We start from the raw sequence: 16,187 nt of genomic DNA, 5'->3' as shown, positions 1-16,187 counted from the left end.
TCTTTGCTGCTTCCCACCGATTATTCGCACACATTGAGAAGGTCCCCGAGCCTTCTCCTCTCGAGGCTACGCAGTCCCACCTCGCCCAGCCTATCCTCGTAGCACACGTGCTGCAGTCCCCTCATCACCTTTGCGGCCCTTTGCTGGACTCGCTCCAGTAAGTGCACATCTCCCTTGTGCTGGAGAGCCCAGCACTAGACGCAACATTCCAGATTTGCTCTCACCAGTGCTGAACAGAGGGCAGGAAACATCTCCCTCGACCTGCGAGCCATGCAGCCCAGGACACTGGTGGCCTTTTTTGCTTCAAGACGGCATTGCTGGCCGATGTTTAACTTGGCGTCCACCAGGACCCCCAGGTCCTTTTCTGCCAAATTGTTTTCAGCCAGTCAGTCCCAGTGTGCACTGGTGCATGGGGTTATTCCTTCCCAGGTGCTGGACTTTGCACTTCCCAGTGTAGAACTTCGTGAGGCTCATGAGGAAAGAGGCAGGCAAAATTATTTTTAAGACCTCACATTCTCATGAATCTGCACTTGGGGAATCATCTGATACACGTCAGAATACCCAACTTACAGCCCTGCAAATCTGTTCTGAAGAAACAGTTCAGTACCTCTAGTAAAGCATCTGCAGTAAAAAAAAAAAAAAAGAGCCCTGTGGAAGACTAGAGAGTGACGTTTACCTTAAGCAGGGAGGTTATCACGAGCTGTCCTTTTGCCCAAGTTTTGCCTCTGAACCTAAAGGATCTGCCTTTACAATTTCCACTAGTAAAGGTGGAAAGGTTTCACAGTTCTCACAAGTTCTAGTATCACATCACGACATAACAGAGGTTCATCGGCTAGAGAGACCTGGAGTAGCAACCCTAGTAAAGCAAGCGCCAGCATCTGGGTGGATATCAGAGTTAGTCTCCCTATCGTGACTGCTGCCGATTTTAGTTTACACTGGATGTGAGAACCTGTCGCTAAGAAATTGCACAGTGCTGACACATAAGTGCCAGCTGTAGCTTAAAATTTAAAAACTGACTGTATCAAATTCATTAAGGGCCCAAATCTATGTCTGAAACTTAAGCCCTTTAAATAATTGTGGAGCACTATGAAACAACTCCAGTATTTTGTCTGGGAACCTAATGCCTCAGATGTCGGCTCCAAGATCACTACAGGGAGATGATGCCAATTCCTACCCTATCCAGTGCTGAAGTTGCCACCGTGCCAGTGCTGGAACACGGCAGTCCTACACACAGCACCGAATGACTGGTCAGGATCAGAAGCAGAGGCAATGTCTCAAAGAAGTACATACCTGGGGCAGTAGCCCATTATCAAGTAATGGATCAAGACTAGAGAAACTTTGTGGCCAACTCTTTCTTCTAAATCAGAGGATTGGTTTTGGCTGGCTTGTAAGGCTGACAAGGAGCCAGCTGAAGGCATTAGTACAACATACCACCATACCCAAATAAAAAATGATCCTGTTTTAAATCAGCATTGATCTCCGTTTCTTTCATGGCTTTGCCTACGTTCTGGAAAAGTTTTCAATTGAATGGAGACAGGCATTCCTGTAACCTCCTACAAGCATTTATTTCAACAAAATTTATGGGTTTTTAATATATACAGATATTAAAACTTACACAACCCTTACAAAGTAACTTCATATTTAGTCAGTCACAGAATCCACAGCAGTAGCCATTGTCAGCACAAGCTTCACGTCTTCCATCTTCTGCCTTTTAAACCTTGAAAATGACCACTTAATAGGAGATATTCAATCCAGATCCATAGCAACAATGAACTCTTGAATATGTCCTGTGCCAGACTTTAAACTAGAAAAGCTTCTGGCTTGCTTTTTCCTTAGCGGGCACATCTGTAACCAGAGCTGTGTCTTCTCTCAACATTTCTTTCCCTACCACATGTCCCTGTAATCCCAAACTCATTCCTTCTCCTGTCTCTATCCTTCAGATTTGCTATTTTTACCTTCCCATAGTCAGGCCCCCAACACCAAGCCTCCCTTAACTTCTTTTACTGTAGGGACGTAATTCAGACTTGATCTCCCCTACCTGCTAAGCCTGCTGTGGCTTGCCACATACCTCTGTACACCAGCTGCAATGATTTCTCATCAACGCTTTTAAGCAGAGGAACTGCTGCCTGACTCTGGAGCAAAAATACCACTTGCAACAGAATAAAAAGTTTCTGAGGAAAAAAAAATCATAGTAGCTTAGAGGGCAAGAACACTGGCATGAATTATTCATGGTAACATAATTCAGCAAGCAGCTTGGGAGGGAGCTGTAGAAGAGGCTGATAAGAATTAGAAACATAATTTTAATGCCACAAACATTACAAGTTATCCTATCAAGTTATCTGAATGCTAAACCTATGTGTAACAAGACTCCTACGTGTAACATGGGATTAAATCTGGAGATGGGTTGGCAGAACAGATGAATGGGGAGAATCTCTGGCTGCCTGGAAGAAAGCGTCAGAAAAAGGGGCACTTACGCAACTGCTCCCAATGAAGACGGTTAGATTGCGATCTGCGCATTCTAGAGCAGCCATATCCCACGAGGGCAACAGAAGCTGTCAGATAATATAGGAATGCATGCACTAATCTATAAGGATGTATCTGGGTATCCAGTAATTTCCTCCAGGTACTTTCAAGCAGGAAAAAAAAAGAAAAAGATCAGACTATGGATTATCCCCAGATCTTTTCACCATTTCACTTCTGTCCAAACATGATGTTTAAACATTTTACCCTTGCCTATGAAGCTCTGTACAATTCTATCCTGACCTGTAATTGATGTAAGCATTTTTACTGCCTGTTTCCTTACCGTATTTATTCCACCCCGAGTGCTTTTCTTGAAGTATGAGTCTGTAAGGATAAGAGGATAGAGGAAGAAGAAGAAAGCAAAAAGTCGCTGCTGCCCTTCTGTTAGTGCAATCTCTTACATAAGGATGGGAAAGACACTGCAGTACTGTAGTTTACCTGATATTTTAATGAGATCAGCCTCCCCACTTTTTCGTCAATTTTCCCGTATGATTTGTCTCCATGAAATTGCTCCCCTCAAAATTCTTTTAAAAATCACTTTTTTTTAATGAGACACACAGCTGTCAGGAAATGCCTGTAAACATATAGAGCAATTGGGAAATTCACCTTCTCTTCTGTTGCAATAAAGAAAAGGCCCACTGAGCATCGCAGCTCCAATCTTGTTCAAGTGCTGAACAAATGCAGATTAAATTCACAACCAGATATACTTTGCAAGAAGATCAAGAGAAGACAATGAAAAAAATGCCAAACCCCAGCATATCAAAACCACAGCGGTACTTAACCATGTCACAGGCATAAATGTCAAGAAACAGAGAATGGAATATAAATCATGAAAACTTAGCTAGAGACAGACTGCCAAGCTGTGCCGGTAAACAACTAGGCAAAACCAAGCGTCTAGAGCTTATCTACCTGTGTCTTAAACGGAAGAAGTCCATACACCTTGAAATGACTATAAATGCATTAAGCGGAAGAAGAGGTAACAACTAGTAGGGCCGGGGTTTTGAAGAATGATAACATGATTCTACTGTGGGGAAGGAAACGAAAGATGAAGTTTAGTTTATGGGTGAAGAAAAAAAAGGGTTTGGTTTTTTTTTTCCCTAGAATTCACATACAAAACATCATACACATACACTGTGTGCAACTGTACAATAGATTAAACACACCACCTTTTGGGCCACTAAAACCAACAAATAGTTTCGATACACTTGCACAACCTTCTGCAGGAAACCTTTTTGCTTCCCTGAACTCCATAAAGCCCTCTCAGCCAGATGAGTCTTTCATCACTCTTTCTCACTGTTAATCTTCACTTTTCCATCCCTTATTGCTCCTTAAATACTTTCCATAGGCAATAAACCCTGGAAATTTTAGCTAAGAAAAGGTCTGGAAGTGAGAAGAGCTCAGCATTTACCTCCCATAGTGAGCACTGAAGTGACTCATGCGCTCAACTGCTACTCAAGACAGACATTTGAACGGGTACCAAAATCTTCGGGAGTTAGCACTTGAAAGCGTATGTTAAAGCATAGTTCAAGTGAAGTTTTTTTTAGAAGTTTCAGAATAAACATGAACATTTAGATAATATCATTTTTCTGCTGCTTGTTTTTTCATCTTCCACTACCAGTGATGCTGGAACTCTAAAACTAATCTTGTTTTGCACTGTTGCTGATGAATTCATAAAGAATCAGTCTTCATCCCAGAAGCGTAGAACACTTTTCACTCCAACAAAAGTCTGGGCTAAGACTGTTACAGTGGGAATGATGAAAGCATTAAGTGCTTCGTTACGTGAGAAAGGACAGCATATTTACATATGTTGAACAGAAACCCTGCTCTGACCAGATGTTTCAAACAAGAAAATATTCCATTTACCATTTTCAACATGGGCAAGTCTGTGCACGAGAGGCAGCCACACAAGGCACTGAGGAGGTGGATCAGCCATCAATGTGTCTAAAAACATGTTTAGCATGATCTTTTTCTGGAAAAAAAAAAAAAAAAAAAGAAAAAAAGAAATACAACTTAATTGTAAGAAAAATTTCAATTTTATATACCAAAAAGTACTTCAGCCTTAAAAATATCTCTGTGACTCAATTCTGTCTACCAGGAATATTTCATATGCTATAAAAAGATAAAAATCACAACTTCTTTGCTCAGGGAGTTTCAGTCTATATTAGGCAAACAGTAACACCACAAGGAAGGTATTAGTATAGACACAATATAACCATACAAAAATAAATGATAAACAGATGAACAGAAAACTCCAAGAAATGGAGGACTAGTCAGTCAGGATTGGCTCCCAAGCTGCAGTTAAAGATTCTTACTTTGAAGAGGGATACAACAAATGTGAGCGGAGGTTATTTAACAGTGTAGAAAACAGCATTTCAAACATACAGACAACGCTGAAAAAAGTAGACACAGACAAAAAAGAGTAATTACAACTAATCTCCATACATGACCCATACTGTAAATGATTTTTTTTAAAGGCAAAATAAGGAAAAAAAAAAGAGGCAAGGGGAGAACTCAGCTAAGATTTTTAAAAAACTCTCAGTGAAAAAGAAATTGAAATAAAATCATTAGGAGAAGGAAGTCAGGCATGTTAAGAGTAATATTTTCTACGGTTTCAAATTCAAGTGAGCAAGAGAAAATTTCTGCTGCAAATACAAACAGATGGAGATAACTAGTAAGAAAACCAGCTAAGAATATTATGGATACAAAGAAAGAATATGTTGGCTTTTGCATACAATAAGCTAGATGCTTAAGAACGTCTCACAGGCAGAAGAGCAGCTGGTCAGACGGCAATTTTTTCTCACCTTAGCATATGGCACCGTTACTCCAAAAAGCATCCACAACAGGGAGGGTAAGCAGAGCTAGAGGAAAAGCCAGCCTGGTTTTCTAGGAGCTGTGAACTTAATTGTAGCTTTCACTTGCAACTATCATGACAAAAATTGAGGTGGTTTTGTTTTTGTTTTTTTTTTTTTCCCCTGGTTGTGGGTTGTTTGGGTTTTTGTTTTGTTTTGTTTTTTAATTAAAGAGAATTTTTTATTTAAAGCATCAATAGTATATATTTGCCACTAATCACAAAACATCTAATACCTCTGCAGCTAACTACTCTGGAGAGATAATATGGAATTATAATTATCTATCCCAGTTGCCATTAAGGAAAATTCTAAGAAATACTTAATCTTACTTCTTCCAACTTTTATAAGGTGTCCTTGTTCCAGTCTCTCTGCTTAGCAAATGAAAAGCTTTTCCTGAATAGTTAACTGCTGCTACAAGAGAGTCCAAGAATTTCCTTTGCCAGACACGACATCAGGAGCACTACCTGGAAAAAAACTGAACGCCTGGATCTTGCCTGGCAATCCCAGCCTTCCCTCTGCCTCAAAGCTAAGTCATCCTTTGGGCTATTAATAACAACACAAGGTCAACCTGCCTTCTCCTCTCTTTGGGGGTGAAAAAATCCAAAATCTTTTAACAAATGCACATCTTAGTAGGGATATGAAACACTCTAGAAAAGCTGAACCAAGCCTTCTGATAGAAGGAGAACCACATTTTTTAACTGGGAATTAACTGATCGTGGTATGCGATGTCTGAGACCACAAAGGGCTGCTCATGTAACGAGGAACTGCCGTGCTAATGATGTTAATCGGCAGCATCATCTCTAATTGATGTGCAGATTGATGCTTCAAATCTGAATACAATTTCCTACTTGCTTACTTGTATAGGTATCATACAACTTTATATAAATATGCCTCCAAGGTTCCCAGTTTTGACTTGGCCCTCATCTCTCACACCGTTTCATGTACCAGAGTACAAAGGTTACGCCACATAATAAATACCGCTCACAGACAGACAAGTTTTCTGGAGACAAGACTCAGGATCCATTAGACATCACACCCATTTTTAAAAAGTGTAAAAAGGAGGACCCTGGAAACTACCAGTCAGCCTCACCTCCATGCCTGTTAAGATCATGGAGCAGATCCTCCTGGAAAACATGTCAAAACATATGGAAGACAGGGAGGTGATTTGAGACAGCCAACACGGCTTCATGACGTGCAACTCATGCCTGACTTCTCTAGAGGCCTTCTACGATGTGACTGCATCAGTGGACACGAGCAGAGCTATGGATGGCACGCAACTGGACTTCTGTAAGGCCTTTGGTACTGTCCATCACAACATTCTGACCACTAAACTGCAGAGATACAAGTTTGATGGATGGACTGTTAGATGGATAAGGAATTGGCTGGATGGCCGTGTCCAAAGAGTTACAGTCAGTGGCTCAATGTCCAACTGGAAACCAGTAATGAGTGGTGTCCCTCAAGGGTCTGTACTGGGACCAATGCTATTAAATAATCATCATCGATAACAGGCAGTGGGATTGAGTGCACCCTCAGCAAGTTTGCAGATGACACCAAGCTGAGTGGTGCAGTTGATTGCTGGAGGGACAGGATGCCACCCAGAAGGAACCTGGACAGGCTTGAGGAATGGGCCTGTGGGAACCTCATGAGGTTCAACAAGGCCAAGTGCAGGGTCCTGCACCTGGGACGGGGCAACCCCCGGTATCCATACAGCCTGGGGGACGCAGGGATGGAGAGCAGCCCTGCGGAGAAGGACTTGGGGGTAACGGGGGATGAAAAGCCGGACACGAGCCGGCAATGTGCGCTGGCAGCCCAGAAAGCCAAGCCCATCCTGGGCTGCATCCCCAGCAGCGTGGGCAGCGGGGCGAGGGAGGGGGCTCTGCCCCTCTGCTCCGCTCTGCTCAGCCCCCCCTGGAGCCCTGCGCCCAGCTCGGGGGCCCTCAGCACCGCACAGACAGGGACCTGTTGGAGCGGGGCCAGAGGAGGCCACAGAAATGGTCCGAGGGCTGGAGCAGCTCTGCTCTGAGGCCAGGCTGGGAGAGCTGGGCTTGTGCAGCCTGGGGAAGAGAAGGCTGCGGGGAGACCTTCCTGCAGCCCTGCACTGCTGGAAGGGGCTGCAGGAAAGGTGGGGACAGGCTTTGGAGCAGGGCCTGCAGCCACAGGACAAGGGGGAATGGTTTTAAACTGGAAGAGCGTAAGTTTAGATTGGACACGAGGAAGACTTCTCTTTTTTTTTTTTTTTTTTTACGCTGAGGGTGGTGAGGCGCTGGCACAGGTTGCCCAGAGTGGTGGGAGATGCCCCATCCCTGGCAACATCCCAGGCCAGGTTGGACGGGGCTCTGAGCACCCTGCTCTGGTTGAAGCTGTCCCTGTCACTGCAGGGGTTGGGCTGGGTGGGCTCTGAAGGGCCCTTCCCACCCAAACCATTCTGTGATTCTATGACTCTATGATTAGACAGCGATATACGATACTCACAGTGGCAGAACCACCTAAACCTAGCAGGAAAGCTTCCTCCTGCTACAGACAAGGATGTTCCTCAAAGAAAAACCACCCGGTTCCCTTTAAGCAGTGAGAAGCTTATGCGTTGTCAAAGCCTGTGTATGGAGTGATGCAACTTCCATGTAGTTCACAAGAAGGCATTAGGGACACAGACTTTGGGGTTTTTGCTTTTTTTTTCACCGATGCAGGTCGGATATTTTGCAACCAATTGACCAAAAAGAATCATGCAGCATTATCAGTACTACATCTTGTCTGTCTGGGCAAAGGCATTCTCGGTAATGGCTGAGTTGACAGGAAAGCAAACAGCAGTCTCCTCCTCCTGGAAATTCTGAATGTGTCAGAGGAGGCGGCTAGATAAAGCCCCTTCGTGTAGCTGGTCTAACACTTCCTAGTGGGTTCAGAACCCAACCATGGAGCAACCACAGAAACATCACTCAGTCAGCATTTGTGATGCAAAACCAACCAAATAATCTGCCAGCAGGTTCCAAACTCCAAGAACATAAACTGAAAATTAGTAAATGTGAAGGCACAACCAGTCATGAGGGTCAAATGCTCCCCAGGAGAACAAACACATTTCTGCATAGATACTTTCTGTAATCACCTGCTTACTCTCTATCCTGTTGTAATAATTGGTTTTACCAATTGCTGTTAGCATACCTACTTGTCTTAATAGCTCTGCAGCCTCAGATCTTCTTGCAGGTGGGTGCAGGGGCAGGTTAAACCAACGCTATTCTTATATTTAGAAGAATACCATAGGCTTGCTTCAATAGCAAAAACTCAGCCAGTTTTATTGTTACACTGCCAACGTGCTTGTTCCAACAAGATGTTAACGCATATATTTCCCCACAAAATACTGGCACAAAACCACATCTCCTGAGCCAACACAGAGATATGTGATTTTTTTTAACTCTACAGTGGTCAAAACAAGTTATACCGATCTAAGCAGCTGTGTGTCACACCCCACCTGTATCTTTAACTGTCCTGCATCTTGTGCTTAAACTGCAACTCTATCAGAGTACACTTACACCATCCTTTATACACAAGACCATCCCGTCCTTAATAAATATATCCTTATTAGTCACTTTAACAAGACTGCACGTCCTGACCATCATTCTGACACCGTTAAGCTTGCGCAGTCAGTTCAGCCATCATCCATGAAGCCTAAGTCAGCCAATGCTGTAGCAGTTTTTATGTGAGTAACGTATGGACAAATCAACGCCTAGCTAGGCCTGCTTGTAGAGTTTGTGCTCCTGAGTTTCAACAGAATAAAGTGCAGCTTGACTCTACGGAAGCCGAGCTCCCGGCTCCCAAGTCTCTGAAGTAAACTTCCCAGCTCAGTAGAAAGCCTGCAGTTAAACTGCCCTGTAAATGAGGTGGAAAGCGGACACACCTCTGCAATGACAGGACAGGCTGTGCCATAAACACAGAAAGATTCTAAGGCAGGGAATGTCATGGCGATACAACATCTCTAGGACAAATAGATGGACTGCGGCCAAGTGAACAAAAGTCTTAAGAGAAGTATGACACGATAGCTTACATCTGTGGAAGCCCCCACTTGACCTAGAATAGTAAATTATTACTGGAAGCTCTTTATACATCTGGAAGCCATCACAAAGAGTGCAGCTCTTGCCAAAAGCATCCCAATAAACTCCATTTTGCATGGGCAACAAGTTTGAATTATTCCATCTGTGACCCAAGAAATGAAAGAGAGTTGTGGAGCGTATACAACCACTGACACTTGGCCTTTCTGCCCTCTCACCACTCAGACAGCAGCAGATTACTAGCCTTTTGCACCTCAGAGAAGTGGCTCCCAGAACCAGGACCTCCACAAATAGCCAGGAACCACAGCTGGCCAGGAAGGATTTGTCTCTTGGTAGTTTCAGTAACACCAGGGAATGTTCCTGGCACTAAAACTCAATCATGCACGCTTTCATGTTATTAAACCTGCGCCTGGTTTAACCACTCACTCTCCCAAAAGATTCCAGCATCCAGATCAGGTGTTAATATCAGCTAGGAATCATTTTTAATGAACAGTTTCCATACAGCCACCCTGCTTGAGGGAATAAGAGAGTTTAATGGTATGGAGGTGGTTAGACCATTCCAGTTGGCCTTAGGGCCACAGAACAGCTCCTGGCACTGTTTAGTTAACTAGTACAGATGTAGCTTATACGTCTGTCATGTAAATGCCAAAGTCTGAAACCCCACAGCTTTACCAATGCCATCTGGAGAGAATTTCAGCCAAATGATAGCCTGTAACAGGAGAGTATCACAGAAGTACCTCTGGGAAACTTATTTTCAAACGTGGGAGGCATAGGAAAATGAAATTAAATCTAAGACAGACTATGCATTTACTTCCCAGGACTTGTTTGTTTCAATGTTTTCAAATAAATGAAAGAATTGTCTTGGGGTACAGTGTATATCTGGATTAATTTAAAAAAACATTACCACCCTCTACAAATCTGGCCTAACACTAGTGATTTTGTTCTGCTGAATAATTTAAAGCAAAGGAATTTCTAAAAGTGAATCAATATGAAGAATTAGCTTTCTTGTTCACAGAAGCCGAAGTCAAAGATCGCTAAGACATGCTGCAGGCAAGCCCCGCGCAAGTGAGCGGTTATTATACCTCACTTGGCTACCACGGTGAGATTTGCGTCAAGCGTTTTAGAAATCTCAGTCAAGGTCTAGCTAGCTGCACTAGGCTCTCTTCATGGGTGAGAGAGAAAATGGTGGCTTCCAGAGCGTAGGCTTCAGAGCCAAACAAACCCCCATCCCCATTGCCTTTGCAGGCAAAGGCAAGAGCACGCAGAGCTTAGACTCCGATGCCCGACTTTCAGAGCTCCAGAGGAGGCTGTGGTTTGACATTCCACAGCGGTGCCACTTGCGTGAAATGTGGTTCGGTCGGATCGGTTTCCCTGCACGCACGAACAGCTTGCACTGACATCACAGAAAGGGTGGCCCGTCTGAGGGCACAAGTATGGCCCACAAATGCTGCAGCCAGAGCTGAAACAGATTTTTTTTTTTTTTTTAACCAGAAAATTTTTTTATTTATTAGTTACGCTGTTACTAAAGCAAACCTCTGTCCTCAGTAGCTCAGAGATGAGCTGGAGATGTCATCTTTTCCTAAATCAAAGGCTGTTTCATAGTGTGTTCTATTTCAAATACACTAATTGCTAATTAACTTTAATTTAGCAAAAGTGACTATAAATTCTAAATCTAAATACTTCAGAAATATTTCTTCTGGAACATAATCATGACCAGAGTCTACACATTTCATTTTAGGCCTAAGATTATCTAGGTTCATGCTTACAGTTGATTTAAGGATTATTTATACTATTTACATTATCTCAAATTAGAAACAAATCCTTGGAACAATTAAATTACAACTAAAGTGTATAAAGAACTAAAAAGCTCTTTTAAGATCATTACTACAACATCTACTCTAAACATTACATGTAATGGAAATATTTTTGAAAAAAAAAAGATATACCAATAAGCACAACAGTGAAATTGATCTAAAAATAAACTCTGTGTACACAAGGTATTTGTTTTGTACAGACCCAAGCAACTAGCAAGTGATTTCTTGAAACTAATACTCTTAACACAATGGGAAAGCTTAAAAAAAAAAAAAAACAAGGGAAAATAGTAAAAATGCTGAGTTTCATGTTTTAGAAAAGAAATAGGTCATGCTTGCTGTTCTTCTGATGGGGAAACAGAAGTGTCCCTTCAAGGAGGGGGAACAAACTAAAATTGTGCAAAATCCTTTAATTGCCTCAAACTTAGACATACTATTTTAAATTATTCAGACTTTCTTAAAACTGCTTAGCTCTTACAGTGCATATTACCACCCCCGCTCCCTCCAAACCCCATACAGACTGCAACCAAAGCAGCCAGCGGGGTTTAGAAGCAAGCACTGCATTAACACGCGACACAAAACCCTGCTTTGCCAGCTCTTACTTGTTGTGGGAAACAGGTCCGTACAGAATGCTCCGTGTATCCAAAAGAAGGCCCCTCAAACACGGCTGTTGGAAGTTTTAGAACTTCTTTCAAAAACTGATCAAACTTGGTAAATATCATTAGTCCATTTGAATCTGATATTTGAGAGAAAATATCTGTAAGAAAATAACATAAAACCCTACGGTAAATACATGCTTGCTACAGAAAAGAAAAAAATTATTTCAATCTGCTTAAACCTCAAGAAATTTGTTTTATTCTGAACATTTCTTATCACTTGCTATCAAGATGAAATGTATAAATTAATGTATTCAAACGTGTTATGATATAAATCTTCCCGTTTCCTCCATCCCATCTCACCCACTCTTGAGAAAAGATTCTGCCAGCGCATTAACTGTGAGAGCAAGAAAGCAGAAGCTAGGAGGCATTATAAAAGTTACAGAACGTTACATCTTCATGTTTACGCCTTCAAAATAAAACTACATAAAATCCTTTGAGAAGTCTCCTAGAATTAAAAAAGTTGTAAGAATCACAAAGGCAAAACTCCTGGTAAATCTGGTGCACATCAACGGCATGTTGAATTTAAGTAACGCAGCATGAGCAGAGACGCAGTCGGAAAGCGGGGTGCGACGACTGCCATCTCCCAGGATAAAACATGGAAGCCATGCAGCTGAGTCGACGGGGAAGAGGAAATCTGCTCTAATTTGGTATCAGAGACGCTGCGCACGCTGAAGAGCGAGAACAGGTCTGTCCTTACACAAGCAAATGTTTATGACGAGATGAGGTAAGCTTTTTAATTAGCTATGTGAGGCTAAATATATTTCTAAAACCGAAAGAAGGATGGAGCAAGGTGTTCAGCAATCTTGTGTACGTATGGAAAAAGAGAGGGAGGGAGGGAGGTCCCAGGAGGCGGCAGGGAGGAGGGCAGTTTTGCCGGTACTTCCACGCCGCGCTCCTAGCTACGGGCATCTCCCGTACGGGATCTCCTCCATCCCCTTCCTGCACCAGGCTCAACTCCTCCAACCCCTCTGCTCCAGCCATTCCACGTGACCAACCCAAAGCTCCCAGCTCTCGTGTCTCGGGAAAGGTAGAAGTATCGGAGAAGGTGTATAGATAGCATTATAAGAAAATGATGGCATATAAAATATTAGGACAGCTGCATGCAGATAAAGCAGAACCGTCCTGGGATCGAAAATCTCTTTGGAAAAGACAACTCTCGCAAACAGAACTGCGTCTCCGATATACTTGCAGAATCAGATTACTCTGTAAAGGAAGATTTCTCTAATAAGAGCACTAACATTAGTAAGACCTAAAATTTTCCAAGATGTGACAGATACCAGAATTCTCCACTAAACAGCCACTGAGTCATCTATGAGGTTATTTAAGACACCATCAGTAATTAAACATCAAAAAGGATATGTTGACAGAAAATAAGCTTCATTTAACTGATCAAAACTAGGTCCATTAAAAAAAGACTATTTCAGAAAGGCATATTTCTAGTAAACTAGAGAAATTATTCCAATCTCCTGAATGAACGAGCTCATGAAGAAGCCTACAATATCTAAGTTAAGGGTGATAAAGCTGTCTGGAATTTATATCACCAGCTAAACAGACAAGCTTGAAGTGAAGGTCCAAAGCCCTTGTTGAATAACCTTCTAAGGCATATTAGGAATAACAGGGGAGAAAAAAAGGGGCAGGGCGGGGAAGATAAATGGGGTCTTGGGGGAATGCTGTATTTTAGAAAATTAAGGCAAGCAAAAAAATTAAATTTTACCTGAAAATTGAATGGGGAAGAAAAGTCAAGGTCAAAATGCACACAAATGAAAACTGTGGAAACAACTAAAAATAATTAGAGCGCCAAACTTCCAGAACCCTAATCCATTCTAGATCAGAATCACTCCGGAACTGGCACATGCACAAAACTGAAGGTCTCGTAATAAATCTGTCAATGTGGGACTGGTAGAACATGACTGGAACATGACAGTACTTGTATTTAAAAGACAGACAGAAATCTTCTGGGTAAATACAGTCCATTAATCTGAACTCAACAGTATGCAAGATCTAAATGACTTTAAGGAGAAAGTTAATTAAAGCTATGGAAATAAATTGAAAATTAGATAAAATAGAACAGGCTATATCAAGGGTAAATTAAAAAAAGAAAAAAAAACCCACCAAACCAAACCCCACTAACCTATATCTTGCAGTCATTAAAAAATGGTTTTATAGTCAAAGTAAAGTTGAATTCATTTACGTGGGAAACTTCCACATGGGAAATTACCAGTGAAATTGGAAAAGATAAAGATTAGTAGGATATAATTATAGTCATCTACCCTTTTAAAGGGCAGTAAATTACCCTCAAAGAGAAAACCTCAAGCTAAACAGCGGCTAACAGCATAATTTCTCAAGAGCTCACCTCAGGGTCACAACAGGCGCATGCTAATAGAGTTTCCTGATGACAAGGTATTATAGTTTAATTCCCATGTAAAATTTCAGTTCAATGCTACTATGCTATAAACATTTTTTTTTTTAAAGCAGAGGAAATAAAAAATTTAGAACTTCAAAAAAACCACTGCTCAGTCCCCAAAACACCAACGTACAATGGTACTTGTGCAACTCGCGATTTCCTTTTTTCAAATGCCTGTAGTAAAACTTTTACATTAAGAACAGAGCTCATAATATCACCTGTTAAACCTGCCCAACAGTTCCCTCGAGAGCCTCTTTTCAGTTGCTTATAACTGCCAAAATTGGCTGTTCTGTGTTTTCCAATCAAGGCATTTGCCTGATGCTTTGTACCGTTTCAGCTGAAGGCTCTACCATTTCTCCGAGTAAGTTAAAAACAAAGCAACAAAAACTGGCACCCTCATTTTCTAGGGTCTTGACCTTGAGCGTATCCTGCGTCTCACAATTCCTATGAAGTTGTCAATTTTTATTGTACAAATTCATAAAATATTTATTAAATACTAGGTTTAATATCAGTAAAAGCCAAGAAAACAAATTTAACAGATGAATTAGTTTGACTGTGCTTGTGTGTGTGCATGCAAGTTTTTCTGGCATTAATCCAAAGTATGTATTAAGGTCAAAAGGACAATCCAAGGAAATACAGGCCAGTCGGCCCCACTTCGGTTCCTGGGAAAATCATGGAGCAGATCTTCTTGGCACACATTCCCGGGCACATGAAAGAAAAGGGGACTGGGATCCATCAGTATGGATCTACTGAGGGTAAATCGTACCTGACCAGCTCGACTGTCTTCCGTGATGACTGAATTTGTAGGTATCATTCACCTCAAGTCGAGCAAGGCTTTTTACTTTTTCTCCCCACAATATTCCAGTACCCAGGCTGGAATGTCACAGGCTGCACGGGTGAACAGCCAGATGGGGAAGTAGCTGGTTGGATGATCAGGCTTGGAGGGTAGTGGATAATGGGTCAAACTCTAAGTGGAGACCAATACCAAGTGCGCTACTGCTGGAACGTGTCCTGGGACACGTCCCGCTCAACATGCCTACTGATGATCCGGGAGAGGTGCCAGAGTGCGCTCTCATCGAGTTCACAGGTGATGCCAAAGTGGGGGGACCAGGTGATACCCCTGAGGGCAAGGGCTGCCACCCAGCAGGACCCAGACTGGCTGGAGCTGTATGAAATTCAAAAAGGACAAATGCAAAGTCCTGCCCTTGGGAAGGAAGAGACTCTGGCAGTGATCCAGGCTGGGGACTGCCTGGCTGGGGAGCAGCTCTGCTGGAAAGGTCCTTGTGGGTTCCAAGGTCACAAGCTGAACAGGAGCCAGCAGCGCACTCTGGCAGCAAAGGTGGCCAATGGCATCCTGGGCTGTACGGACAGGAGCTCAGCTAGTAGAGGGAAGTGACCATCCTCCTCCACTCAGCATTTGTTAGACTTCCTCTAGGTACTGTGTCCAGCTTTGGGACCCCGCAGAGTCAGAGAATTGTTGAGAATCACAGCATATGAAAGACAGAGTATGAAAGACAAACTGAATCGAGCTCTGTAGAGGGCTACAAGGATGGTCAGCATGCTGGAGCACTTATTCTGTGAGGACAGGTTGAGGAAACAGCAGTTGTTCAGCCTGGAGAAGAGAAGACACTGAGGATACCCAATAAAACCACCCAAGCACCTACAAGGAGATTATGAAGATGCTTTTGGAGGAAAATTTAGTGATTAGGGTTTGAGAGCTAGGTATCAGAGAGGTCATAAGTCTGGGACAGATACTGCAGAGACCAGAGGATCTAAGAGGCTCCAAGGACCAGCTACGAGAGAGATGAGCATCTAAGGCCAGTCACTGGAGGGATCCATGTTGTACAGGCACATGCATATGTGTATGTATTTATGCCACCAACATACTTGCATCCCACTCAGGCCAA

At 42.6% G+C, this 16,187-nt stretch overlaps 1 protein-coding gene across 1 annotated transcript in view; it reads right to left on the bottom strand.

The window, feature by feature from the left end:
- LOC104029298 (dystrobrevin beta) overlaps nucleotides 1-16,187 on the bottom strand; it is a 55,411-nt gene that overhangs the window by 22,309 nt on the left and 16,915 nt on the right. Inside the window, exons 5-6 of the mRNA XM_075708416.1 lie at nucleotides 11,820-11,974; nucleotides 4,384-4,489 (exon numbers count right to left, since the gene is read on the bottom strand). Of these exons, the coding sequence (XP_075564531.1) occupies nucleotides 4,384-4,489; nucleotides 11,820-11,974 (261 nt within the window). The remainder of the gene's footprint in view (nucleotides 1-4,383; nucleotides 4,490-11,819; nucleotides 11,975-16,187) is intronic.

This window comes from Pelecanus crispus, chromosome 3, assembly GCF_030463565.1.
Source record: "Pelecanus crispus isolate bPelCri1 chromosome 3, bPelCri1.pri, whole genome shotgun sequence".
Lineage (NCBI taxonomy): Eukaryota > Metazoa > Chordata > Aves > Pelecaniformes > Pelecanidae > Pelecanus > Pelecanus crispus.
This window is presented reverse-complemented; position numbering and strand designations above follow the sequence as displayed.